Source organism: Gopherus flavomarginatus, chromosome 12 (assembly GCF_025201925.1).
Source record: "Gopherus flavomarginatus isolate rGopFla2 chromosome 12, rGopFla2.mat.asm, whole genome shotgun sequence".
Classification (NCBI taxonomy): Eukaryota; Metazoa; Chordata; order Testudines; family Testudinidae; genus Gopherus; species Gopherus flavomarginatus.
Window position 1 is genome coordinate 35,004,918 of NC_066628.1, and position 26,422 is coordinate 35,031,339.

The following is a 26,422-nucleotide window of genomic DNA, read 5'->3' on the forward strand; positions in this document are numbered from 1 at the left end:
ACCTCAGTCACCAGACACATTTGAAAAACTTACCCAGTCTCCCATAAGCTTTACATAGTAGCTTTTTATTCTGTAATATGTCTGAGGCCTTAGGCCTCTAACTGCTTGTCTACATGGGGAAGCTATTGTGAAATAAACTAGAATGTAAAATTTAAAACAAGATAGCTATTCCACACTAACGTCCCTTATTATTATTCTGCACTGAGAGTGCCCTTTTGCAGTTTAGTTTAATTCCAAAAGTGGATTATGCTAAACTACACACAGGCAGTTTCAGTGTAGAGGAAGTGTGTCCACATGGGGACCTAGTGTGGAACAGCTATTCTAGGCTATTTCCCCATGTTGACAAACCCTAAGACTATTCTGTCAAGGTGAAATAAAAGCAAATACAAAGATCTGTTTAACTGGAATCAAACTTTGTCCAGTTCAAGCTCACTTTTCTAGGGCAGCGGCAGGCTCCTTGGTAAAGTATCTGCAGAGAGCTTGCTTGTTCTCTGTCAGGTTTCAATTTTCTTTACAAAAAATAATCTACATTACTGTATTTTCTAGAATATAAATTGAGCCTATCTATACAATGATAGTTGTGATCAAGCTGCATGCTGCTTTAAGATGATTTATCTACCTAGAGTGTATGCTTCTATGCACAATAACAGGCCTCTCTCCCTGTGATGTGCATTGCCTAACACAGATACGGTCAATCACTTGAATTTCTGTAATCACAACTGGTTTTGGAAAAGCTCATACGCTTTTTTTTTAATGGGTCTTCAGGAAACAAGTATTTAATGTTTTTAGGAGAAAGAGAATGTCTGCGGTTTCTTAGCTTTTATTGAAGCAAGCCATTTTGGGTTTTTTTTTTTAAGGGCTTGTCTACATCAGAAAGTTGCAGCGCTGGTGAGGGAGTTACAGCGCTGCAACTTAGGAGGTGTACACATCTGCAGGGCACCACCAGCGCTGCAACTCCCTGTTTGCAGCGCTGGCCGTACTCCCGTTTTGTCTCGGGTGTAGAGGATCCAGCGCTGGTGATCCAGCGCTGGTAATCAAGTATAGACACTTACCAGCGCTTTTCTTGACCTCCGTGGAATAAGCAGGTATCCCAGCATACCTGAGGAAGCCTCTGGTAATCAAGCTGGTCTCCTTCCCCGGCTTGCTCTCGCGTTCCCCGAACCCCGAGCAAGCAGGTCTCCTTCCCTGCGGTTTGCAGGGTGGTTCCGGGAACGCGAGAGCAAACCGGGGAAGGAGACCAGCTTCGCCGCGGTTTGCTCTCGCGTTCCGCGAACCACCCTGCAAACCGCAGGGAAGGAGACCTGCTTGCTCGGGGGTTCGGGGAACGCGAGAGCAAACCGGGGAAGGAGACCAGCTTCGCCGCGGTTTGCTCTCGCGTTCCCCGAACAAGCAGGTCTCCTTCCCTGCGGTTTGCACGGTGGTTCGCGGAACGCGAGAGCAAACCGCGGCGAAGCTGGTCTCCTTTCCCGTTTTGCTCTCGCGTTCCCCGAACCCGAGCAAGCAGGTCTCCTTCCCTGCGGTTTGCAGGGTGGTTCGCGGAACGCGAGAGCAAACCGCGGCGAAGCTGGTCTCCTTTCCCGGTTTGCTCTCGCGTTCCCCGAAACCCCTTGAAGCCGCCCAACAGCGCTGCAGTGTGGCCACATCTAACACCACTTGCAGCGCTGGTTGCTGTAAGTGTGGCCACTCTGCAGCGCTGGCCCTATACAGCTGTACTAATACAGCTGTAACAACCAGCGCTGCAAAATTTTAGATGTAGACATGGCCTAAGTGGATAGGATGTTTGGTCTAGTAACTGCTCTTCAGTGTCTTGCTATCCCACCCTGCAGATTTCAAGAATCACAGAATATGGAAGGGACCTCAGGAGGTCATTTAGTCCAAACCCCTGCTTAAGGCAGGACCAATTCCCAGCTAAATCATCCCAGCCAGGGCTTTGTCAAGCCTGATCTTAAAATCTCTAAGGAAGGGGATTCCACCATCTCCCTAGGTAACACGTTCCAGTGCTTCACCACCCTCCTAGTGGAAAAGTTTTTCCTAATATCCAACCTAAACCTCCCCCACTGCAACTTGAGACCATTGATCCTTGTTCTGTCATCTGCTACCACTGAGAACAGTTTAGATCCATCCTCTTTGGAACCCCCTTCAGGTAGTTGAAAGCAGCTATCAAATCCCCCCTCACTCTTCTCTTCTGCAGACTAAACATTCCCAGTTCCCTCAGCCTCTCCTCATAAGTCATGGGCTCCAGCCCTCTAATAATTTTTGTTGCCCTCCGCTGGACTCTCCAATTTTTCCACATCCTTCTTGTAATGCGAGGCCCCAAACTGGACACAGTACTCCAGATGAGGCCTCACCAATGTCAAATAGAGGGGAATGATCACGTCCCTCGGTCTGCTGGCAGTGCCCCTACTTATACAGCCCAAAATGTCATTTGCCTTCTTGGCAACAAGGGCACACTGTCGACTCATATCTGGCTTCTCATCCACTGTAACCCCTAGGTCCTTCCTGCAGAACTGCTGCCTAGCCATTTGGTCCCTAGTCCGTAGCAGTGCATGGGATTCTTCCGTCCTAAGTGCAAGGCTCTGCACTTGTCCTTGTTGAACCTCATCAGTTTTCTTTTGGCCCAATCCTCTAATTTGTCTAAGTCCCTCTGTATCTTATCCCTTCCCTCCAGCGTATCTACCACTCCTCCGAGTTTGTCATCTGCAAACTTGCTGAGGGTGCAGTCCACGCCATCTTCCAGATCATTAATGAAGATATTGAACAAAACTGGCCCCAGGACTGACCCTTGGAGCACTCCACTTGATACCGGCTGCCAACTAGACATGGAGCCATTGATCACTACCCATTGAGCCCGATGATTTAGCCAGCTTTCTGTCCACCTTATGGTCCATTCATCCAGCCCATACTTTAAATTGCCAGCAAGAATACTGTGGGAGACCGAATCAAAAGCTGTTCTAAAGTCAAGGAATAGCACATCCACTGCTTTCCCCTCATCCATAGAGCCAGTTATTTTATCATAGAAGGCAATTAGGTTAGTCAGGCATGACTTGCCCTTGGTGAATTCATGCTGACTGTTCCTGATCATCTCCTCTGTTTCCTCTCCTCTAGTGCTTCAGAATTGATTCCTTGTGGACCTGCTCCATGATTTTTCCAGGGACTGAGGTGAGGCTGACTGGCCTGTAGTTCCCCGGATACTCCTCCTTCCTTTTTTAAAAGATAGGCCCTACATTAGCCTTTTTCCAGTCATCCAGGACCTTCCCCGATCGCCATGTGTTTTCAAAGATAATAGCCAATGGCTCTGCAATCACATCCATCAACTCCTTTAGCACCCTCGGATGCAGCACATCCAGCCTCATGGACTTGTGCTTGTCCAGCTTTTCTAAATAGTCCTGAACTGCTTCTTTCTCCACAGAAGGCTGGTCATTTCCACCCCATGCAGCGCTGCCCAGTGCAATAGTCTGGCAACTGACTTTGTTTGTGAAGACAGAGGCAAAAAAAAAAAAAAAAGCACCGTGTACATTAGCTTTTTCCACATCCTCTGTCACTAGGTTGCCCCCCTCATTCAGTAAAGGGCCCACACTTTCCTTGACTTTCTTCTTGTAGCTAACATACCTGAAGAAACCCTTCTTCTTACTCTTAACATAACTTGCTAGCTGCAACTCCGTGTGATTTGGCCTTCCTGATTTCATTCCTGCATGCCTGAGCAATATTTTTATACTCCTCCTTGGTCATTTGTCCAGTCTTCCACTTCTTGTAAGCTTCTTTTTTGTGTTTAAGATCAGCAAGGATTTCACTGTTAAGCCAGGTTGATCACCTGCCATATTTACTATTCTTTCTACACATTGGGATGGTTTGTTCCTGTAACTTCAATAAGGATTCTTTAAAATACAGCCAGCTCTCCTGGACTCCTTTCCCTCTCATGTTATTCTCCCAGTGGATCCTGCCCATCAGTTCACTGAGGGAGTCAGTCTGCTTTTCTGAAGTCTAGGGTTACACAGCACCATCGGCCAAGGAGCCAAAACACAGTGAAATGCAAACAAGACACTGGTGAGACCTCATCTGGAATACTGTGTGCAGTTCTGGTCTCCCATGTTTAAGAAGGATGAATTCAAACAGGAACAGGTTCAGAGACGGGCTACTAGGATGATCCGAGGAATGGAAAACCTGTCTTATGAAAGGAGACTCAGAGCTTGGCTTGTTTAGCCTAATCAAAAGAAGGTTGAGGGGGGATATGATTGCTCTTTATAAATATATCAGAGGGATAAATCTTAGGGAGGGAGAAGAATTATTTAAGCTTAGTACCAATGTGGACACAAGAATAAATGGATATAAACTGGACACTAGGAAGTTTAGACTTGAAATTAGACGAAGGTTTCTAACCATTAGAGGAGTGAAGTTCTGGAACAGCCTTCCAAGGGGAGTAGTGGGGGTAAAAGACATATCTGGCTTTAAGACTAAGCTTGATAAATTTATGGAGGGGATAGTATGATGGGCTAGCCTAATTTTAGGCAATTAATTTGGCAATTGATCTTGGATTATCAGCAGGTAAGTATGCCCAGTGGTCTGTTATGGACTGTTATATGGGATGGGATCTGAGTTACTACAGAGAATTCTTTCCTGGGTGGTGGCTGGTGATCTTGCCCACATGCTCAGGGTTTAGCTGATCGCCATATTTGGGTCGGGAAGGAATTTTCCTCCAGGGCAGATTGGCAGAGGCCCTGGAGGTTTTTCGCCTTCCTCTGCAGCGTGGGGCACGGGTCACTTGCTGGAGGATTCTCTGTAGCTTGAGGTCTTCAGACCACAATTTGAGGACTTCAATAACTCAGAAATAGGTAAGGGGTTTGTTACTGAAGTGGATGGGTGAGATTGTGTCCTGCATTGTGCAGAAGGTCAGAGTAGATGATCAGAATGGTCCCTTCTGACCTTAAAGACTATGAGTCTATGACTATTGAAAGGCAGCCTTCATGCCCACTCTTTGCTGTTCTGTGCCTCCTGTCTTGAAGGCATGGCTCTGTCTAGTCCTCCAGTGCCTCTGTTACAACAAAAGAAGAGGGAACAAGCACTTTAATGATGATCCTCCACAATATGTTAATGCTATCAGTACTCAGAAAACTAAAGCAAAGCATCTCTCTTGTGATGCATCCTGAATTGCAGGCTACCAGGATCTCAGATGGATAATGACTTTGCAAATTAGACACCTTAGTCCAAGGGTCCCCAGTGCGGTGCCAGCAGGTGCCATGGCATCTGCCAGGGTGTCTAAGTGCACCCGTGTACTGGCTGGCAGACAAGCATCCGCCGAAATGCTGCCGAAAAGCAGTGTCATCCAGAGGCGGCGACGGCTCTGGATGCTGCTGCTTGTTGGTGGTGACGCCTATTGACATTGCCTCTTGTCGGCAGCATTTCGGCAGATGCTCGTCCGCCGCCACAGTCCTCCGTGGCTCGTCGTCTGGCACACGCCAGACGAAAAAGATTCAGGACCACTGCCTTAGTCTCTTAACCCGCAGTTTTGTCCTTAAGTGGCCAATTCAGGAATCTTCCTGCTGGTGTTTCTCTACCTCAATCCAGCATGCACCTCGCTGACCCAGCTTGTCTTCAGCAGTGCTGCTGCCACCACCTTCTCTGGATCCTGTTTCCCCTGCCTTCGGCTTGCTATAAGTATCCCCTAGAATTCAGGAGCCTTCCTTTCTAGTTCTGTCAATTCTATGGTAGTTAGGACAGTGGGAATATGTCTACACAACATTTTGGAGCGAGCCTGCCAGCCCAGGTCAACAGACTTGGGCTAGTGCAGCTGGGGGGCGGGGAGCGGAGGCAAGCTTTCTAACAATAGATGTGTAGAAAGTGGTTTTGAAGTTATGACTCGGGCTGTTGCTTGGGCTCTGAACCTATAATGCTGTGTAAACATACCATAGAGATGTCTTCTCCCAATTGCTGCTCAGTTTTTTTCTGATTGTGAGCACTTCACTTCTACAGCAGTCTTCAGAATCATACATGAGAATGCTACTATTTGTTGTGAGGTTGAATACATCAACATGCCCTACTTCAGCCACCTAGCACTCACTCCCACTCCTTTCCTGCCTCCCCTCTGGGGTTTCCTGTTCTCCTAAATCTCATTTCCAGCTCTCTCCCTGGTTTACATTCCTTCAGTAGTTAAATATTGGTTCTAGTGGCTCCCCCTCCTTGCAGTCTGTCTCTGGTAAGCATCTCACAAAACCAGTGGCCCTCTTCTCAACAAGAGGAAATCTTGAAAATAAAATAGTAGGGAAATCATAAATTTGAATATGCACCTGTGATGTAGCACAGTGTATTTGCTTTCTGCTGTTTCAATAAACACAAAGACAACTGTTCGTTTTTTTCTTAGGGGGAATGTTTAATAATAATACCTAGCTCTTGTATAGCACTTTTGATTAGCAGATCTCAAAGCACTTTAAAGAAATCAGTATCTTTATCCTCATTTTACAGATGAGGAAAGTGAGGCACAGAGAGGGGCTGTGATTTGCCCAAATTCACCCAGCAGGTCAGTAGTAGACCTGGGAAATGAATCCATGTCTCCTGAGTTCCAGTCCAGTGCTCTAAACATTGGGCCACACTGCCTTTCTAAATCATGTTTCAGATACAGCCCAACAGTCGCACCCCAGAAGATCAAGTGATAGATACTTTCGTTTCTTCAGGAGGCTGTAGAACTCTTTAAGCCATAGGACTCTGTTCTCTGCTTTCCTTCCCTCATTCTAAACACCAAGTTCAGGATCCTAAGTCTCTCTGCCTCATTCTTCTTTCATGTGCTCAACAGAAACAGCTTTTTTTCTTCCTCTCAAGCTACTGGATAATGTTCTCAATCACATGTCTGTCTCAGAGCTCCCCTCCTTTGCTTTGTGTGATGGTCTCCCATAATGCAGCACAATGAAGACGTGAACCACTTTTCTCTTCTGGTGACCTTTCAGTACCTGCCAACTTGCTTTTTGCTCCAGCCTCAAACTTTCCAGGAGAAGGAGAATTGATTCCCCAGCTGAAACTTCCATTCTTTTATCATAGGTGAATGGGGCTTGCCATGCCCTTTCTCACACTCATAGGTGGGCATTACCTTTAGGCTTGCTCACCCCAGATTGTATTCTAAACCCCTCATTTTTTAGTTCTCCCTGGCTATGGCTTGAGATGCTTTCTCTTGGAATTGAGGAGAGGAGTTTTTATGTAATAGCTCCTTCCCTAATTCCACTTGATACCCAGGACTGTGGAGAAGGCAGTATCTATCCCATTTCCCCACAGGTAGCCCCAAAGACTCTGTTGTTGAGCTCTTAGACCTTTCTTGGAGCGCAGGTACTAGTCCCAACAAATTTGCCTAATTAGCTTCCTCCAGGGTCGAGTCCACTTTTTTTCCTGAGCCTCTAGGTCTGAAAGATAGTTTCACAGAGAGAGAGATTTCTGTGTCATGGATGCTAAAATGTTGATTACATAGCCACAAGCCTTCAAGCAAGAAGTTTAACCATATGTCTGGATGTGCTCTTTTAACTGTTAAATGTGCAGACATATCATGCTTTTGTAGTGTTCCCTGCAACAAGTGTGTGCAGTTTTTTGTCTGGAGTCAAAAGTGCTTTGAATCTGTTTTCTCTGACTAGAGGTTTCGGCGACCCTCTCTGTGTTTCAAGTTTCAGTGCCATAATGTTTCTTTGGGAAACAATGGATTATGCAGAAGGAGGGAACTTCTCCCAGTGGAAACTGGAATTATTAAGAATTAATCTGGGAACAGTTTTGAGAGACACTTTATCTTTGAGGAATGTTAGAAAAGGGTATAAAGGTAAATGGGATGACCAGGTAATAACAGATGGAAATCCTTTTATCAGGCTAATCTACTATACAGGAGTGGTATATGTCATCCTGTAAGTCCTTGAAGACAGAAATTACACTTTTTTTTATTCAAAGTGGAGATAGGGAGAAGGGGGACATGCCCCCCTCCCGTTAGTACACCTATGTATGCCACAAATGTGTATCTGATGAGGTAAAGGAAAGAAGAAATACATGGTGGAGCGTATTGCAGAAATATAATTTAGAGGTAGAAACAAGGATTCCTTGTTACTCATCTTTAACAAGTAGGTAGTGCATGATGTTGTTCCAGTATTGTTTCTGATAAACTGCTTTCAGTCTTTCTCTTGTATTATGACTTTTTGGTTAGCTCTGCCAGTATGATGATCTCTAATTAATCCGGGGAGTTCATAATATGACTCAGTAATGCTGAAATTGGCACATTTTATCTACAGCAGATTGCATATCATTAATTCTCACCCCAAGATGACGATAAGGTCCAGCGAGGTATAAAAATGTTTCCTGAAAACTTTTCATCGTTGTTTTTAATTAGGGACACTGAAAATGTTAAAATTATGGTAATATTCTGTTAGTTTGGCTATTTACAGTACTAAAAACATCCCAAAACACATAAATATCCAAAATGTGACTTTCAGATAACTTAATGACAGTATAACTATTGTAACATATGTTAGGGGATAAAATGTTCTGGACATCTCTTTATAGTTTTCGTTAGCAAATATTACTACTTCTGCCAGAAATGCACATTCATTTTGGTGTATAGTGGGAAAGCAGTTATGTTTTTGTGGTATAATTTTTTCAAGATGATTAAAAGGACTCTTGCATGGAAAACACAAATAATTCTCTAACTTAATCGCTGAACATTAGAAACTGTGGTTTTGTATGTAGAGAGATTCTGATTTTGGGGCAGTTATTGCATGACAGGAGCAACAAAGGCTTTTTAAAAATATAATTATTGTAACTTGTATTCAAACTTCCAATTGGTACTTCAGTGCACACTTGAATCCATAATATTGTTTTTGTGATAACTCACAAATATGAACACTTGAAGACTATCTGTGAGCCTCTGTTAGATTTTTGCTTTACTACTGCACATTTTGAGTGCACTCCTTTTGGTTTTAAAAAATTGAGAGACTTGAGAAGGTTTTTAAATGATTTATTATGTATTTATTTTTCATTATTTGTAATAGCTCCCTAGAAGCATATAATTTTTTCTTAGAAGAGTTCTCTTTGTGCTAAAATGTTGACTTTTCTGTATATTTATAATTGAATTTGAAATGAACCTGGCATCTGTGTTTCTGGTTTGTGCAGTAGTGTCCTCAGTAAGGTCAACATACGTATGGAAATAGCTTGTGCTCCCTCTGCTGTTAGTAAAAGATTCCTGTTGTAGGTCATGCATGTTGTGGTTTTTGTTTAAAAGAAATACAGTACTCAGATGGTACATGGTTTTGTGACTCTGTTAGATTTTAATAGTACTAACTACTTGAATTTACCTTTAACTTTCATGCATGTTAAATGTTTAGTAAAGGTTTTGCAAGCATCTTAGCAGCTGCCATCCAGTCCAGTGTTAACATCATTGTTTTATGGCTGTAACCTGACCCTACTTATGCTGCAAAAATTGAAGTCTTGAATTTTCCTGGCAGCTGCTCATCCCTTCCCCATTTGAAAGAAACCCTGTCATCCAAATTTGAAAAAAAATCAAGATAGCAGTAGATTCATCTTTTGTGAATCCACAGTGATTCAAGAATTGTTCTTTGTGACCTGTCTAGACAGAGCCTGTTTCCTTTTATTCTTCTGTCTGTTCAATGCCACTTTACTGTGAACTTCTGTGACAGTTAGAGAGCCAAAACTATGATTCTGGAGATGATCCAGTGGACTTGAGAAATCCCCAAAATCCTTATGTTACGTCTGCAGTAGTAACCTATACTGTTTCAGTGTAAATAGTGCTGTCTCTTCCCATTGCTGGTGTCCTTAATTGCTTTGGACAATTGTAAGTAAAGCTGAATGAAACAAAGGCATGTAATCCAAGCAGCTTTATGTGTGGAATGATTATGCATTCCTCTGTAGCATGGGATGAACGTGTCTAAAATAAACTGAACACAATTTTGAATTAAAATGAACTCATAACTTAGTAGTAGTAGTAATCTTTATTAAAACATCTTTAATTTATTTTAACAATCATGTAATAGAATCTGATTTACTGGGAGTGGCATTTAATTAATTTAATTCAATTTAGAGAGTTAACACTATTACATATTAGTAGAGAAAATTACCTCTGAACAGTCATTTCTCATTGATGACATGCAATAAGTTAATTTAGCTCAGAGTTCCTTTGGGTGCATTGTGAGTTTTGCTCTGAAAGTTGCTATGGTGACAGCCTGATCAACCAAGAGCTGTCAACTAAACAACAAACAGAACAGCTCTGCTTTGCACAGTGGCTCCACTGCTGTAAACACTGACAAATGGGTACTGTTTGCTCTATGCCTTATTCTAGTCTCAGTGTAGTATTTTTAGTGAACCTGCTTGTTTAAATCTTTTATAGATGCCAAAATTGCGTTGGAAGAACTAGTGAAAACGCTTCTTAAGGAATGCCTAGTCATTTAGCAGACCTGCTGTGCAGAAGCATTTTCACTGAGATTTTCTTTCAGATTCTTTTCAACAAATTGAAATCAGCTTCATTGATTTCAGCTCAGTCCCAGTGAAATGATTGCAAAATGGCCATCAGAATTAGTGTGCTTTTTCTTTAGAGAACTTTCATGCAGCATTTGTGAGCTATCTGGAAACTGCTGGAACTGCATTTGGTGTGTTCCTGAATAATTTACAGCCTGCTTCTCATATATGTCATTAATGTATGCTGACCCTGCAGACATAAAAATTCTGTTTGGCTTTAGCTGAATTAATGAGGAGAGTACTTCTGATACTGTATCAGCCAAGGTTTCAGTGTTAGGCCCTTTAAACTCCTCTGTTCAAAACAAAAACTACATAGAGAGACTGGCTTTTGTAAAACTAGCAAAGGACAATTACTTATGTATTTGGGGCATTTTAAAAAGTGTTAAATATTAAGAGTATTAACATCTGAAAGAAAGTAATATATTATAAGTTCTATATGTTTTCTTTTATAATTCAGTGTAGGGAAATGGAGGTTTGCCTTCTCAAATATAGGAAGTAATTGTTTGTTTACAAGATTTTTTAGATACGAAGAGCATAATTTATTCTACAGTGCAGCCCAACACTAAACATTAGAAATAAATATTCTAATCTATAGCAAAACTTTAGTTGAAATGGACTGCTTGTGTGACTAACGGTTTGTGGGATCAAGATTATAATTTATAATGTCAGATTTAATTAATACGTCTAAACTTCCACCAAAGTTTTATGTTTTGGTATAGATCACACATAGAAAGGTAACAGATACTTTCAGAGAAGTCAACATTGTATAATAGCTGTTAGGATATGAAGATTATCAATAAACAAAGCAATATTAATGCATTTACTACCAAAAGATTAATTTCAAAATTAGGAAGGAAAGTTTTTAAATGATCATTTTGAAGACTTGTTTTTGGTATAAAAATCGTATTACTTCAGAAGACAAAGAAAAACATTTTTTGCATTGTCAAAATCAAAAAGCAAATATTTAAATCTGTCCCCAAATTCTCAAATGTATTTAGAAAAATTTCTGCAATAGTATGGATTAGAAACATTTGGTCTTTCAGAGAATGAAATAATTGTGCTTTGTGTTGACTGGGTACGTGCATACATCTGGGGTGAAATTTTACTTTTTATTTTCAGATTTTACTCAGCCTACCCTTATTTGGGGTGGAAGTAAAAAATAGCTATGCATATTAATTTTTCAGCAGTGGAAAAAGCACCTGAAGGAGGATGCAGGTCATCAGTTATAGCCTTCAACCATTGAGGCAGTAACATACAAGATTTTTCCCCTAGTGACCCAGCCAGAGTCTCAGAAAAGCCTTCTCTTGTGGTGAAGGGTAAGTGTAGAGTTGTACAATAATTTCTGCTTCCTGCAGCTGCTTCATCTAAAACATCATGGCTGGGCCACAAAATTATTAGTTTAGTATTTCTGTGGAATATATATTCCCATAAATGTACATGATACTAGGGGCTTGATCTTGCATGTACTTAAGGACATGGATAATTTTTATTTACATGAATATCCCCTCTGAAGTTAGTAGAGCTATTTCATATGAATAGTTAAGTTTTTTTTAATGGTTGGATTCATATATAGGACAGTGTACCTCTGTAATCTGCAATCCATAAACTACTGACAGATATTTAATGGAGATATCCTCCTTTTAAGCATCAGTAATTAAAAAAAAAATTAAATAGAAACTGAAAATAATTGGAGTGGCCAAACAGGTAAACCAGAGTCATCAAACAGTTAAGAGGAAAAGGAAATACAAAACAGATGCATTGTAATACTTACAGACATGGCAAACAGTACTCACAAATCTAATGCCCTGCAAGTGGAGCTACAGTACAAATCTGAGGGTATGGCTACACTTACAGTTGTACAGCGCTGGGAGTTACAGCTGTCTTCGTACAGCTGTGTAGGGAAAGCGCTGCAGTGTGGCCACACTGACAGCTACCAGCGCTGCAATGTGGCCACATTTGCAGCATTTGCAGCTCTGTTGGGAGTGGTGCATTGTGGGCAGCTATCCCACAGAGCACCTCGTCCCATTTTGGCGTTGTGGGAAGGGGACGGAAGGGTGCGGATCATTCCGCTTCCTGTCCCAACTCCCTGTGGTGTATCGTTACACATCCCAGTAGTTTGGCGCCATTGTGAATCTGCAGCGCGATTTCTGTTAGAAATGGAGCCTGAGCTGCTGAGGACTTTGCTGATGAATGTCGCCAGCACATCTCGTTTGGCAGTTGAGCTATTCCTTCAGCTCCAAAGTGACAGTGAGGAGTCCGACGATGATATCAATTCGTCTGAAGTGCATGACAGTAAATTGCTTGTGGCAGTAACGAACATGCTCAGCACCGTGGAACGCCGCCTTTGGACTCGGGAAGCAAGCACTGAGTGGTGGGATCAAATCGTCCTACAAGTCTGGGACGACGAGCAGTGGCTGCAGAACTTTCGGATGAGAAAAGCCACTTTCATGGGACTGTGTGCTGAGCTCGCCCCCACCCTGCGGCACAAGGACACGAGATTGAGAGCTGCCCTGTCAGTGGAGAAGCGGGTGGCTATTGCAATCTGGAAGATGGCAACTCCAGACAGCTACTGATCGGTCGCGAACCATTTTGGAGTGGGAAAGTCGACTGTTGGAATAGTGTTAATGCAAGTTTGCAGGGCCATTAATTGCATCCTACTAAAAAGAACCGTGACTCTGGGGAACGTGCAGGACATTCTGGATGGCTTTGCACAAATGGGTTTCCCTAACTGTAGAGGGGCGATAGATGGGACGTATATTACTATTCTGGCACCACCCCACCTGGCATCCGAGTACATTAATCGGAAGAGGTATTTCTCTGTGGTTCTCCAAGCGCGTGTGGATCACTGTGGGTGTTTCATTGACATTTACACAGGATGGCCTGGAAAGGTGCATGATGCACGCATCTTTCGGAACAGTGGCCTGTTCAGGAAGCTGCAGGCCAGGACTTCTTTCCCAGACCGCAAGATCACAGTAGGGGACGTTGAAATGCCCATTGTGATCCTTGGAGACCCTGCTTATCCGTTAATGCCATGGCTTATGAAACCGTATACAGGGAAGCTTGACAGGAGCAAGGACCGGTTCAACTACAGGCTGAGCCGGTGCAGAATGACTGTGGAGTGTGCTTTTGTCCGTTTAAAAGGGCGCTGGAGATGTCTTTATGGGAAGCTAGACTTGGGGGAAAGCAGCATCCCTGCGGTTATATCCGCGTGCGGTACCCTCCATGCTATTTGTGAAGAAGGGTGAAACATTCAGTGAGGAATGGACCTCCGAGGTTCAACACCTGGAGGCTGAATTTGCACAGCCAGAGAGCAGGGCTACTAGAGAGGCCCAGCACAGGGATACAAGGATTAGGGATGCCTGAAGGGAGCTATTTGAGGCTGAAAGCCAACAGTAATGTTTGGTGTCTTGCACGGGAGTGAAGTGCAGTAGTTACAATGATTTGCAATGCCTGTTTTTCCCTTGGGGTACAGTATGTTTCACTTTCTGCAATAATAAAAACTGTTTTAAAAGCCAAGATATCATTTATTCAAAATACAGTACATAAAAGGGTAGGGTGCTGAACTGTACAGTCAGAGGTTTGAATATGTCCTGCCTGGAGTGCTGTGCAATGCCTGCTGCACTTCAGGATTAATATGCTGCATGGTGATGGGGGTTGAGTGCATAGGATAAGGGTCGTAGTTCTCAGGGCTGGTAGGTGAATGTACAGGTGTTGGGGCAGCTGGTGGTGGTAAGAACCAGGATGCTGGAGAAGGGGGTTTTGAGCAAACAGTGGGGCACAAGGGAGAGAGCTTTGGGATGGGGCGGGGGTTAGCACGGTAGTGATCTGCCTGCATAGCTACGAGTGACTGCATACAATCCGTTTGGCGCGCCAGGAGGCTTATCAGCTGCTTTGTGCTTTTCTTGGTAGCCAGTTCCTTTCTCCAGCTTTGTGTTTCCCTCCACTGATGCATTTTCTCTCTCCAGTCCTGCAGCCTCTTATTCTCTCTGGCATACTGATTCGTAACTGCTTTCACCAAATCTTCTTTGCTTTTTCTTGGTTTCCTCCTCAAGTTCTGTAGTCTTTCAGCAGGCTGTGATAAGGCCGGAGGATTCAAGGACACTTAAAAAAAACAGAAATAGAAACATTTATTACAGAGGCTGCATTGTTTATAATCACAGTGAAGAAGTTTGTAGACTATTTGTAGCATCATTTACACATAGCAAACATAGCACAGAGAGGCCACAGCAGCGAAGACATGGTGAGTAATGGGGAATGAGTGATTAATGAAGCCATGTTGCTGCCGCGGCTCACCTGGGAAGGGGAGCTGCTTGAGTCAGGGCTCACTGGGGTTTCTGTGCATTGAGGAAAGCAGAGAGCAGCTGGGGGGGGCCTGCACTGAACACTATCCCTACATTTTCCACAGGGTTTTATCCTGCCAGATATCTCGCTGCTGCGGGTTACCTGGGAAGAGCGGGAGGGTCTTCTACAGCAATGTGGATTCCGCCCTGGTCCCTATGCAGCTTGCCTGTGTGCAGCAATGGTCCCCCCACCCCTTACGGCACAGTGGCTCGGACACGTTAGCCTGACTGGGACAAGGACCACGGCGGCTCTCCCTATAAACTTGCGCAAGCGCATTGCCCACGCTCTGGATGAAACTTTTGAAGAGATTACAGAGGCTGATTACCACGGCGTGATAGACCACATCAATGGGCTATTCCACATCTAGGCATGCATGTAGGCAGCCATAACCCCCACCCTCCTCTCCCAAAACAGTTCCATCCTAAAAATAAAATCTGCTTACCGGGAACCTGCTCCTCTGCTTCTTCTTCACCAACAAGTTCCAGCTGCTGCAACTGGCTAGCTTCCTCCTGGCTTGAGAAGAGCTCCTGGCTGCATGCCTCCTGGGACTCCGGGGTGTCTCCCACTACCTCAGTAGTCTCACTCTCGGTTTCCTCTACACCCTCCTCCTTCTCTCCCTGCTCTGAACTGTCCATCGTGGTCCTCGGATTGGCAGTGGGATCACCCCCAAGTATCGCATCCAGCTCCTTGTAAAAACAGCAGGTCGTGGGGGCAGCTCCTGAGCGGCAGTTTCCCTCACGGGCTTTGCAATAGGCACTCCGCAGCTCCTTTACTTTAACCCTGCACTGCACCACATCCCGTTCATGGCCCCTTTCCAGCATGGACTTTGATATCTGGCCATAGGTATCGCAATTTCTATGACTGGAGCGCAGCTGTGACTGCACAGCTTCCTCACCCAAAACAGTGATGAGGTCCTGCAGCTCGCAAGCGTTCCATGCTGGGGCTCGTTTGGGGCATGGAGGCATGGTCAGTGATTGATTTTGATTGCACTCCACACCTGGCTGAGCAAACAGGAAGGGGATTTTTAAAATTCCTGGGGCATTTAAAGGGCGGGTCACCTGAGCCCAGGACAGTGGAGTGCGAAACAATGAGCAGAGTGGCTGAAAAGGTATCCTGGGATACCTCCTAATACCCTGGAGGCCAATAAAAGCGCTTTTGGTGGCCACACTTGATGAGCAGTGCTGCATCACCAGCGCTGGAATCGTTACACCCCAAGCAGACCAGGTGTACAGTCAGTGCTGCAGCCAGGGAGTTGCAGTGCTGGCTGTGCTTTGCAAGTGTGGACACAGAGTAAGTTGCAGCGCTGTAACCCCATCACCAGCGCTGCAACTCTCAAGTGTAGCCAAGCCCTCAGTCTTCCATTTTGACCACTGCTCACTTATGAAATACTTTTAATTATAGTAGTCTTCAAATTCCAGGCCTGGAAACTGTGCTCCTTTTCCTGTAACATGAACAAAGCTTTCTTGGTTTGTGTACCATTTTTTCCTCCCAATGACCACTAACCTGTCTTGTACCAATACCTTACTGATATGTTGTTCAACTGAAACATTTTGGTTTTGGGCATAAAATTATAGCTCCGTAGTTGGAACACTTTACCTGTGAGGTGGGAGCCCTGGATTAATTTCTCCCTTCTGCCTGAAGTGATGATGAGTTTTGAACTTGGGTCTCCCTCCTTTCATGTGGGGCTATTGGTTTATTCTGGGTTTGAACTCTCTCTCCCTCCTATTGAAGCTGTTCCACATTTTATAAATAATTAAATAGTCAAAGGGCCAAAGAGAGAGTGAATGAGAGTGGCTGTAGCCTGGTGGTTAGGGCAATCACCTGGGATGTGGGAGACTCAGGATCAAGTCCCATCTCCAATAATTATTTGTTTAGTTATATTGAGTGGGACAGCTTCAACAGGAGAGAGACCTATCCAAGAATTCTCCATAGCCCAGTGGTTTAAGGCATTCTTTTGTAATGTAAGAGACTCAAGTTTACATCCCTGTTCTAAATCAGGCAGACTGGAGAATTAAACCTAAGTCTCCCACATCTCAGTTGAGTTCCATAACGAGTGGGATAAAAGTTATAAGGTGGCATGAGAGACACCACTATGAGGATGACATTTTGGGTGAACCAAAATGGCATTTTTTGGGCGAATAAACTATCCCCCTGCAATCCCAGTTTGCCCAGTTCTAAGTGTTTCATCATAACTAATACCTGAATAGAGTATTTTCAGACAGAAGTGGGTTTTTAAAAAGTTGGTGTCCCTTTACAATATTCAGCTGCGTATGTATTTGAAATGAGCAGCCTTTGCTTTTCATTATGCCCTTCATGTTCCCAGTTTAATAGACTTTCTGCTCTAGCTTCAGAACTCAGTTGCCTTTTGATCTGTAGTTAGATAGTTCAGAGGGTTGGTAACTTTAAAAAAATTAATTCTAATATGGCAGTGGAGTGATGCAGTGTATTTGTAGTCAACCATCACTTCCAAAGGCAGAGAAAGGCTTGTTTCTGTGGAGTTCCTTGCTTCTATCAGCATAAAGTATGAGAGCTTCAAGTTAACCTCTAACCTGCTAATCCACCAGACTGCCCCAGGTTATTCATTTAAAAGAAAAGCTAGTCTTGAGATTTTTTCATGTAAACTCTAAACTATAGATCCAGTAATGTCCCACATTTTCCTCCAGGGCGGATTGGCAGGTGCCCTGGAGGTTTTTCGCTTTCCCCTGCAGCGTGGGGCACGGGTCGCTTGCTGGTGGTTTCTCTGCAGCTTGAGGTCTTCAAACCATTTTTGAGGATTTCAATAACTCGGTCCTGGGATAGGGGTTGTTATAAAATTGGATGGGTGGGGTTCTGTGGCCTGCCTTGTGCAGGAGGTCAGACTAGATGATCAGATTGGTCCCTTCTGCCCTATGAGTCTATGAGTCTGAGTAATTTTAGTCTCTTAATGGAGACAGTAGAAATGAGTATAACGAAGTATTATCTCTTTATAAATAAATGTTGATTGCTTTGAACTGAATTTTCAAATAACTTTATACAGGTGTTGTATGATGCAATTGAGAAGTTTTCTACTGTAAATAATGCTTAGCTTTCAAGCTGCAGTTAGAAGTGGCTATCTTATTATTGAAGAAAAGACAATTTGATCGAGCTAATGACTTTAGCACCCTTTGTGAATTTGATAAAAATGCATTTCCTTTGAAATAGAAAATGTTATGCAAACATTGCATCCTTTTGCTCAAAATTGCCTCTTTTTTTTTGCTTTTTAGTATCAATTTAAAAGAAAATGATTTACCTGTCGTCTGTATGATGCCTGTACTAAAGGGACACCATCATTTTGAAATCAAGGATTCCATTCCTGATTCTGTCACAAACTTAATATGTGATAGTGGGCCAAGTCATATAATAATAATAGGAGATATACCAATCTCCTAGAACTGGAAGGGGCCTTGAAAGGTCATCGAGTCCAGCCACTTGCCTTCACTAGCAGGTACAAGTACTGATTTTTGCCCCAGATCCCTAAGTGGCCCCCTCAAGGACTGAACACATAACCCTGGGTTTAGCAGGCCAATGCTCAAACCACTGAGCTATCTTTCTGGTTGTTGTATGCTAGAATTTTTACCTGATTTCTCAGCAATCCTAGCAGGGGGCAACTGGTGTCTCAACCACAATGTGAAATAGAACTCTGAGCCAGCTCCTCGTCTTCGCTAGCCTTCCCCAAATCTGTCCAGCACCTTCCACAGGGCTTTGTGATTGACAGAGTCAAATGCCTTTGTCAAATCGATGAAAGCTATGTACAGGTCCTGATTTTGATCCCGAGACTTTTCTTGGATTTGGTGGGCAATGAAGCTCATGTTGGTTTTACCGCGGGCTGATCTAAAACTGCACTGAGATTCCAGCAATATTTCTTCAACAAGGGGAAGTAATCGGTTTAAGAAGATACAGGCAAGAATTTTCCCTGCTGTAGATAGCAAGGCAATGGCTGAATAGTTTCCATACTCCGACTTATCAGTGTTAACGTTTCTCAAGTCTTCTGGAATTTCTCATTATACCAGATATGACGAAAAAGTTTGTGGAGCTTCCTTACCAGTTCTTCACCTCCAAACTTGTAGACTTCAGCTAGTATGCTATCTGGCCCCGCTGCCTTGTTCTTAGTTTGCATAATGTCTCATGTTCTCTTGCTGTCCTCTCCCCCTTCCCCCCCAATACATTTTTTTTCGTGGTGTTGAGGTATAGATTCGATAGTGGCATCAGAGACAGTTGACTCACGATTCAAGAGTAACTCAGAATGCTCCTTCCATCTGGATTTAGTGGCTTTGCTGGCCTTAAAATACGTTGACCCATTCTGAGCTCGGAGAGGTGTGAGTCCATGGAAGCATGGACCATAAATGGCCCTTATTGCCTGAAAAAAACCTCATGTCGTGTTTATCAGCATAAAGCTCAATCTCCATGGCCTTTTCTCGCCACCACTTATTTTTGATGTCATAGATTTTCCTTCGGGCTTCAGCCTTGAGTTACTTGTATGACTTTTTTTTCTGCTCATGTGATATGTCGTTTTACCACATGGAATGAGTTTTCTTCTTTTCTGGTCGAGCAGGCTCTGAATCTCAGCATCGTTCTCCTCAAATCAGTATTGGTGATCGCAGGTGACATAGCCAATGGACTCAGCACATGCTGAGAGAATGGCAGTCTTTTAATCTCTTCCAGAAATGTTCATTATCATCATCAGCTGTTGTAGGCATAGCAGCAAACTTCTCTTGGAGACACTGTTGAAGCTTCTCCTAAGTCGTCATATCTTCAAAGGACTTGACATATTAAATTTCTTTCTTACTGACAATAACGTAATCTAACAACAATGTAGTCAAGAAGTTGCCAGTGCCTGGAGTGAGGGCATCTCCAGTTAGTCTTATACGTCTCACTTTGTCTAAAGAGGGTGTTTGTGATGACCAGGCCATGTTCTACGCCTTTGCTCAGAAGGAGGATGCCGTTGGAGTTAGCCTTTCCTACGCCTTCTTTTCTAATAGTGCCATTCCAGAGATCTGACTCTCGCCCAACTCTAGCATTAAAATCTCCAAGGAGAATGATCTTTTCCTCCTTGGGAATGTGGGGCAAGATCTGTATAGAATTGTTCCTTGATATCCTCGATAGAATCAAGCGTTGGGGCATATGCATTGATGAGAGCAGCAGAGAGTCGCTATAGTAGCTGCAGAATTGCACCACTGCCTCAGTCCAGGTGCCAGATGACTGCTTTTATGCTAATTACTGCTAATTACCGCTGCCTGCATGCAGATTCGTGGCTAGGGACTGCCAGCTTCACTGATCCTATCCCCATCACCACTAGTCCATTGCTGTAGGGCTTGGAAGGTTGGAAAGATGTTATTTCCCATAGTAGAAGCCTGCACATGTTTTGTTTTTTTGTTTTTGTTTTTAATGTGGGGAAACCGGTGCGTCTACAGGGACCACCTGATCATGACAAGTTGGAGGTCTGGAGCCTAGTGGCAGGGAAAGTCTGAGATGATTGGAGATCTCCAACTTGCCGCAGCCTTCATCCACATTCACAGCTGTTGAGATCCATGGACCCTCCTCCACCTGTTCTACTGTTGAGGACTTGAGGGATTGGACCGTTCTTTGTTTGGGACCTACCCTCTGACCTGTTTGCCTTGGGAGACCCTATCAGGAAAAAAGCTCCCGATAACTTAGCTCTGAGAATCATTGGAACATGCAAGCCCCTTCACTGCAACAAGGTGACTGTCCCCAAAGAGATGTAACCACATTTGAAATACAAATACATAGTCAATATTCATAACTTCAGATCTAAAAATATACAGCATACAAATATTCAGCAAATTAGAACTGTTCAATAACACCTCACATGACCCATCTTGTATAAAATGCACAATTATGCCATAATCATATCATAATATTACTATGATGAACACATGGTGTAATGTCACACACACACACCGGTCCTTGCCTCCCCAGCAGGGTTCTAGGACCCAGGTCCTGAGTGCTTATTGATCCTAGACAGGCTGATTTGTGTGTGGACAGAAGTAGGTCTTGGGCTCAAACCTGAGTCAGAGCCCAGGCTTAATGTGCAGTGTAGACATAGCCGGAGAAGTTGAAGGGAAAGGGAGGAGAGAGAATGGGAATAAAAGGTCATGCCTGATTTTGAGATTTTTCTCTTTGAAGAAATCAGTGGGAACTTGTGTGGAAGGTGCCAAATAAGTGGCTGGCATTGAAAGCATGGGAGTTAGTCAGGTTGGAGGTGGTGCTTTGCTAGGAAAACTGCACAATCAAAGGAGGAGACAACAAATATGTAGTAGAGAGAGTCATCCTTGTCATGAGTTTTCTGCCAGGGATGACCGTGAGCAGGGGAAGCAGATGTTGATGGTTTACAACGCAGACCTTACAATGGGAAAGGGGGGAAAAGGAGTTGAGAACAGAGGAGAGGATAGAACGAACAGTATCAGTAGCTATGTCCATAGGAGAAAAGGAAGGGCAGGGAAGGAGGGGGACTGAAAACAGAAGTGAAGTCACCGGCATTGATGGATTGGAAGTCACAGAAGGACTAGTTGTTGAGGTGAAAGGCAGGAAAAGATACTCTGTTACAAGACAATGAGACTTGAAAGATGTGGATGATCACCAGTCAGTTATATTCATGTGTAAGGCTGCGATTTAGTCACGGAGGTCGCACTAGTCACAGAATCCATGACTTCCAGCAGCTTCTGTGACTTCAATCTGTGGTGGTTGGGAGCTGCAGGGTCCCCTGCCACCCTCTGGGGCAGGAAACTGTGGGGTGCTGCTGCTGCCGCCGCCTCTGGCGGCCCCTGGAGCTCCCAGCTGCCAGCAGTGGGGGTACCCTGCAGCTCCCACCCGCCGGCAGCAGCAGGGAACCCCCTAGCTCCTGGTGGGCAGCGGCGGGGAACTCTCAGCTGCAGGGGGTGGTAGGGAAACCCACCAGCTCCTGGCCATTGCCGGGGGTTGTAGGCACTCCATCTGCTGTGGAGGAACCCAAGCTCCTGGCCCCTGCTTGTGGTGGGGAACCCCATGCCCCTGTGGGCAGCGGGGGATGCCCGGAGCTGCAGGCGGCAGGGGTACCTTGCAGTCCCCAGCTGCTACAGGCAGCTCCTAACCCCTGCAGCTGCCCTGTTTGAAGTAGTTTGGGGATCCGCAGATCCCCATTTTGTCAGAGTTCTGTGAATTTTGTCACGGCTTCTGTGAATTTTTCTGTTTTGCCTGTGACCTGTCCATGACTTTTACTAAAAATATCCATGACAAAATCTTAGCCTTATTTATCTGTGCTTAGTTATCATGCATTCCTAGATATATTCAGCCTGTAGCATGCTCCTGATTTGCCAACGTATGTTCACCCAATACCTCATCTCTCCTGGTTCACCACTCCTCCGAGTCGTAGCTCATCTGAAATACTACGCTCATTTTGCAAGTTTCACTTCTCCACGATTGTTTTAAAAAGTATTGTGTGAAATGTTTTCTAATGTATGGAGTATTGGTGCAAAGATCTTGAATGTTTTTGCACTCTCTGTTGTTTCATTAACAACTGATGAGGGCTTCAGTTTAAAATACTTTGTTAATTGAAACAGACATCCTCTACTCCTGAGGGCATTCTGTGCCAAAAAATTAAAAATTCTGGGCATAATATTTTAAAATTCTGCAAAGTTCTGCAAATTTTATTTGTCAAATAAATGTGGAGGCTCCAGCACAACATTGAGGAGCACAGGCCACTGGCTGCACAGAGGTGGTAGATCACTGTGCAGCCTCCCCCTCCCCACCCGGGGACACTGACTCAGCAGTGAGGCTGCACCCAACCCTGACACGGCGCAAGGGCCGGGCGTGCCCCAGAAACATCCAGGATCCTAACCCACCATGCCAGGTATACCAGGTATAGGCAGACAGCCTCAGTAAGGCAGGATCCAACTGTGGAGGGACTTTATCGGCGTTGGTATCAAGGTGCGAGTTGAGAGGGTTCTGTGGGGCAATCTGGGTGCGAACAGCTCAGTGGGGGATCTGGATGAACAGGAGCTTGTTGTGGGGGTTCTGGGTGCAATGGTAATGGACTCTGCAGGGGGGATTAGGTGAAGGTGGTTGGAGCTCAGCAGGGTGAGTCTGGGTATGGGGGTAATAGAGCCTGGAAGTGGGGTGTGGGGCTCACTGGGGGGTCCAGATGCTGGGGGATTGGGGCTCAGTGGGGTGGTGATCCAGGTGCAGCTGGTTGGGACTCAGTGGGGTGGGGATCCGGGTGGCTCGTCGGCGTGGTCCAGGTGCAGGAGGAACGGGGCTCATCGGGGAGTGGGGGAGTGAGACTTAACAAGAAGGTCTGGGTATGAGGAAGTCTCGATGCATGGGTGAGTTGGGCAGATGGGGGAGCAGCTCCCTGTACAGGGATCCCTCCCCATGCAGCTGAAGAGCGATAGGTGCAGGAAGCAGGGGGTGGAGGTGGGGGAGTTTGCATAGCTTGCTGCAGCTGGGAGAGAAATCTGGGGGTAAGTCTGACCTGGCCCCGGATGCCATGCAGAAGAAGAGGAAATCCTGTCCTCTGCAGCCCAGCTGGGACTAGCAGATGAGCCCAGCTAAGGGTAGGAGCTGCCATCCGGGTCTTCCCCAGTCCCGACCCCTGCCAGTGTTTTACCTCTCTGCTGGCTGTCCTGGGCACTTGAAACATACTGCTGGGCAGGGTCATATGAGCGCTCTTGGGGCTTCCCTTTGCTTCCCTGTCAAAAAGTCAGTTTTCTGTGGGGAAGCAACGAAATCTTTGGGGGACATAAATTCTGCACGTATGCAGTGGTGCACAATGCCCCAAGGGGTAATCCTCCTATGGTTGTGAAGATCAGCAAAGTCCTAATTTTTTTAAATATTTGACTTTGAAACTTATTTTCTTTCCATTTCTGTACAGTACTTTAACTTTAGGGATATTTGCTTTAGGCAAATGGCATAGAATCATATGTTTTACAGATACTTCAAATAAGTCTATTGAAAACACTTCTGTTTTTATACAGATGCTATTACTTAGTTTTATGAGTTCTCTGTATATTTTTTCAGACCTTCAAGGTTTTTTATTAACAAGCTGTCAAATACCCAAAAGTTAGCATGGCCATTTTATATAATGTAGTTATCATTTTAGTAAAAAGTCTTTACATTATTAATGCAGTGCTCTGTACTGATGTCATAAGAAGGTGAAATCTGAAAAGTGCATCATAAAAAGTAGGCTTCAAAACAGTATTTAGAAAGCTCTGTCAAACTGAAGTTGAATAAGAAGACATTTAAGCACACATTGAAACGAGAAGGGATTAAAAGACTAAGGGGGAGACCCTGTAATAAAAATTGATAGGATAGGAAGATGAGACTTACAATATTCTGGGGAAATGCACTTTTGTCTAACCATTGAATAATATGCTAACAGTGTATATAAATGAAGGCAGTATCTTCATCTTGGAGTCCTCATAGCAAGAGCCAAACCATTGTTTGACTTTCTGTAATTTCTTACACCATCTGCAGGGTTTCCCAAGAGTGGAGCCCAGACAAACTATCCAAAGTATGTATTGTAAAATATAGGAGAACAGGAAATGTGAAAAACACTGAATAAATTACTTATTTCTGGTACTGTCTTAGACTGAGAAAAGATGGCGGGAGTCTTTCCGAGAAGAAAATCTACTGATGATAGGATCCTTTAGGTCTGTGGAAAGAACCTTGTTCCAGTTTCATTTCATGGAATTATAGCCTCATATACAAAGGTTGGAGTGCATTAAACCTTGTCTGCAGATGTAGAGGGTCCTCTTGGAGCAGAACCATTCCAGTGTTCAAACTGAAGGTGAGCAACAAGGTGAATAGAGCCTATAGAGAGGGTGTGGTTATGTGTTCCATGGCGTGAGTGTCAAGGAGTCTTCCCAGCTTTGAAGACACAGTGTGCGTGGAGAAGGATTTGGGTTTCAGGGTCAAAGCCTGGTCTCACTTAAGTCAAAAACTCCCATTGATTTGTTAGTAACCAGATTTTGGTACTGAAATTTGTGCCCATTTCCATAAGGACGGTTATTGATGGGATAGAGGGAACTGTAGGAAGTGCACTCCCTAGGGAAGCTGTGTGGCTTAGCTGATATGGCATTGGACTGAAACATGGGTTCTGTCCCTGGTTCGGTCACTGGCCTGCGGAGTGACTGTCCCTTCACCTCTGTGCTTCAGTTTCCCCACCTTTGAAATAGCGATAATGACACTGATCATTGTAAAGTGCTTTGGGATCTACTGATGGAAAAGCCCTATGTTAGGGCTAGGTAATATTTTAAAACTGAGTTAAAAGGAAACACACGTAAGTTCAGACCTCCCATAGCAGCCATGGTTCCATATGGTCTAACAAGATTTATATAGATAGTGCTATAACAGCACCTCTGGGGATCCAGGAAGATGCAGAAATAATAGATTTTTAAAAAGCCTAGTTTTGAGAGCAGCTGTTAATGTCAATATAGGAATGAAGCCTTAAGAACAGAATGTTTAGTGCTCTCAAAACTGGAAAATACACCTCTACTCCAATATAATGCTGTCTTCGGGAGCCAAAAAATCTTACCGTGTTAGGTGAAACTGCATTATATTGAACTTGCTTTGATCCGCTAGAGTGCACAGCCCCACCCCCCGGAGCGCTGCCTTTCTGCATTATATCCAAATTTGTGTTATATCAGGTCACGTTCTATCAGATTAGAGGTGTATAATCAAATTAAATACTATTCTCAGTTTTCTTGAATTTTGTGTGCTTCTAGGAGGTTAAGAAAGGAAGATTACAATAAAATATTTAATTTGTAAATTGTAATGTTCAAGTCTCACTCTTGGAAATGTGATTTGTGACATGCTCATCACTGTAGGACCAATAAATTATCAAGGTTTCCTCATAAAATGTTGGTTTCCAACTGATGGCAATAAAATATTTCTGGATGACATAATTGCAAAGGAGCTTTTCCAGTATCAAAATTAGGAATTATTTTTGTCTGAATCAACAGCCACTCAATAGATAGAAAATAAAATTCACTGTTTTATAATATATCTATTTATGATGGGTAGTTATTTACCAACTGATCATATGCCTGAATATGTGAGATTCTAAGATAAATCATGTTCACACCTTGAGGAAGCCCATGAAATGTATTCATATGAGCAGAGCAGACTACTGCATTTGTCTTTAGAATACATGGACTGCAGACAGGGCTTTGGAAGGTACTGCAGTATAGATATTACACAAAACTAGAAACATTTAATTCTAGGCTGAAGAGCTGCTTCAACCAACTAATATATTGTTTAGGCAACACTTCTTTAAAAAATCACTCACCTACAGTGAGCAGGAATTTTTCCTGGATGAGTGTCATTCACTTACATAGAACTAAAACTGTCATTAAAAAATAAGTTTGAAGACAGCTTTTTAAATGTGAACTAGGTATAAACCGATGCAGTGCTGACTTGTAAATCTGCACACAGAGCTCTAGTGCACCCTCCCACCCCCCACAATGGAGCAGAGTGAAAATAGACCAGAATGTTGTCATTTTTCACTGCTGCTATTGGGTATGCTGTTTGTAACAGTGAAATAGGTAAAGATCACATTCTGCTGTGACTTAGGAAAGTTAGTTATGAG

General features: G+C 43.9%; 2 protein-coding genes across 11 annotated transcripts in view; one reads left to right on the forward strand and one right to left on the reverse strand.

Annotated features, from left to right (window-relative positions):
• The window catches only part of TNRC6C (trinucleotide repeat containing adaptor 6C), a 573,800-nt gene that overhangs the window by 419,426 nt on the left and 127,952 nt on the right, over window positions 1–26,422 (forward strand). The gene's annotated exons all lie outside the window — the stretch shown is intronic.
• Window positions 13,936–15,719, reverse strand: LOC127032255 (zinc finger and SCAN domain-containing protein 20-like). Of its 2 annotated transcripts, none has more exons than XM_050919419.1 (2): window positions 15,266–15,719; window positions 13,936–14,554 (listed from the first exon to the last, which is right to left on the reverse strand). In XM_050919419.1, exons 1-2 carry the CDS (start codon window positions 15,642–15,644, stop codon window positions 14,547–14,549), a joined length of 387 nt encoding a protein of 128 aa, XP_050775376.1. In that variant the 5' UTR covers window positions 15,645–15,719; the 3' UTR covers window positions 13,936–14,546. The 2 variants fall into 2 exon arrangements, with proteins under 2 accessions (XP_050775376.1, XP_050775375.1); XM_050919418.1 differs by having other exon boundaries at window positions 13,936–14,583.

Bases quoted from the DNA above. Each gene is read 5' to 3' on its own strand.
- LOC127032255 (XM_050919418.1), bottom strand. From the start codon at position 15,644: ATGCTGGAAAGGGGCCATGAACGGGATGTGGTGCAGTGCAGGGTTAAA. The intron at 14,584-15,265 runs GTAAGCAGATTT...GTTTTTTTTAAG, and splicing joins AGCAGAGGAGCAGGTTCCCG to TGTCCTTGAATCCTCCGGCC.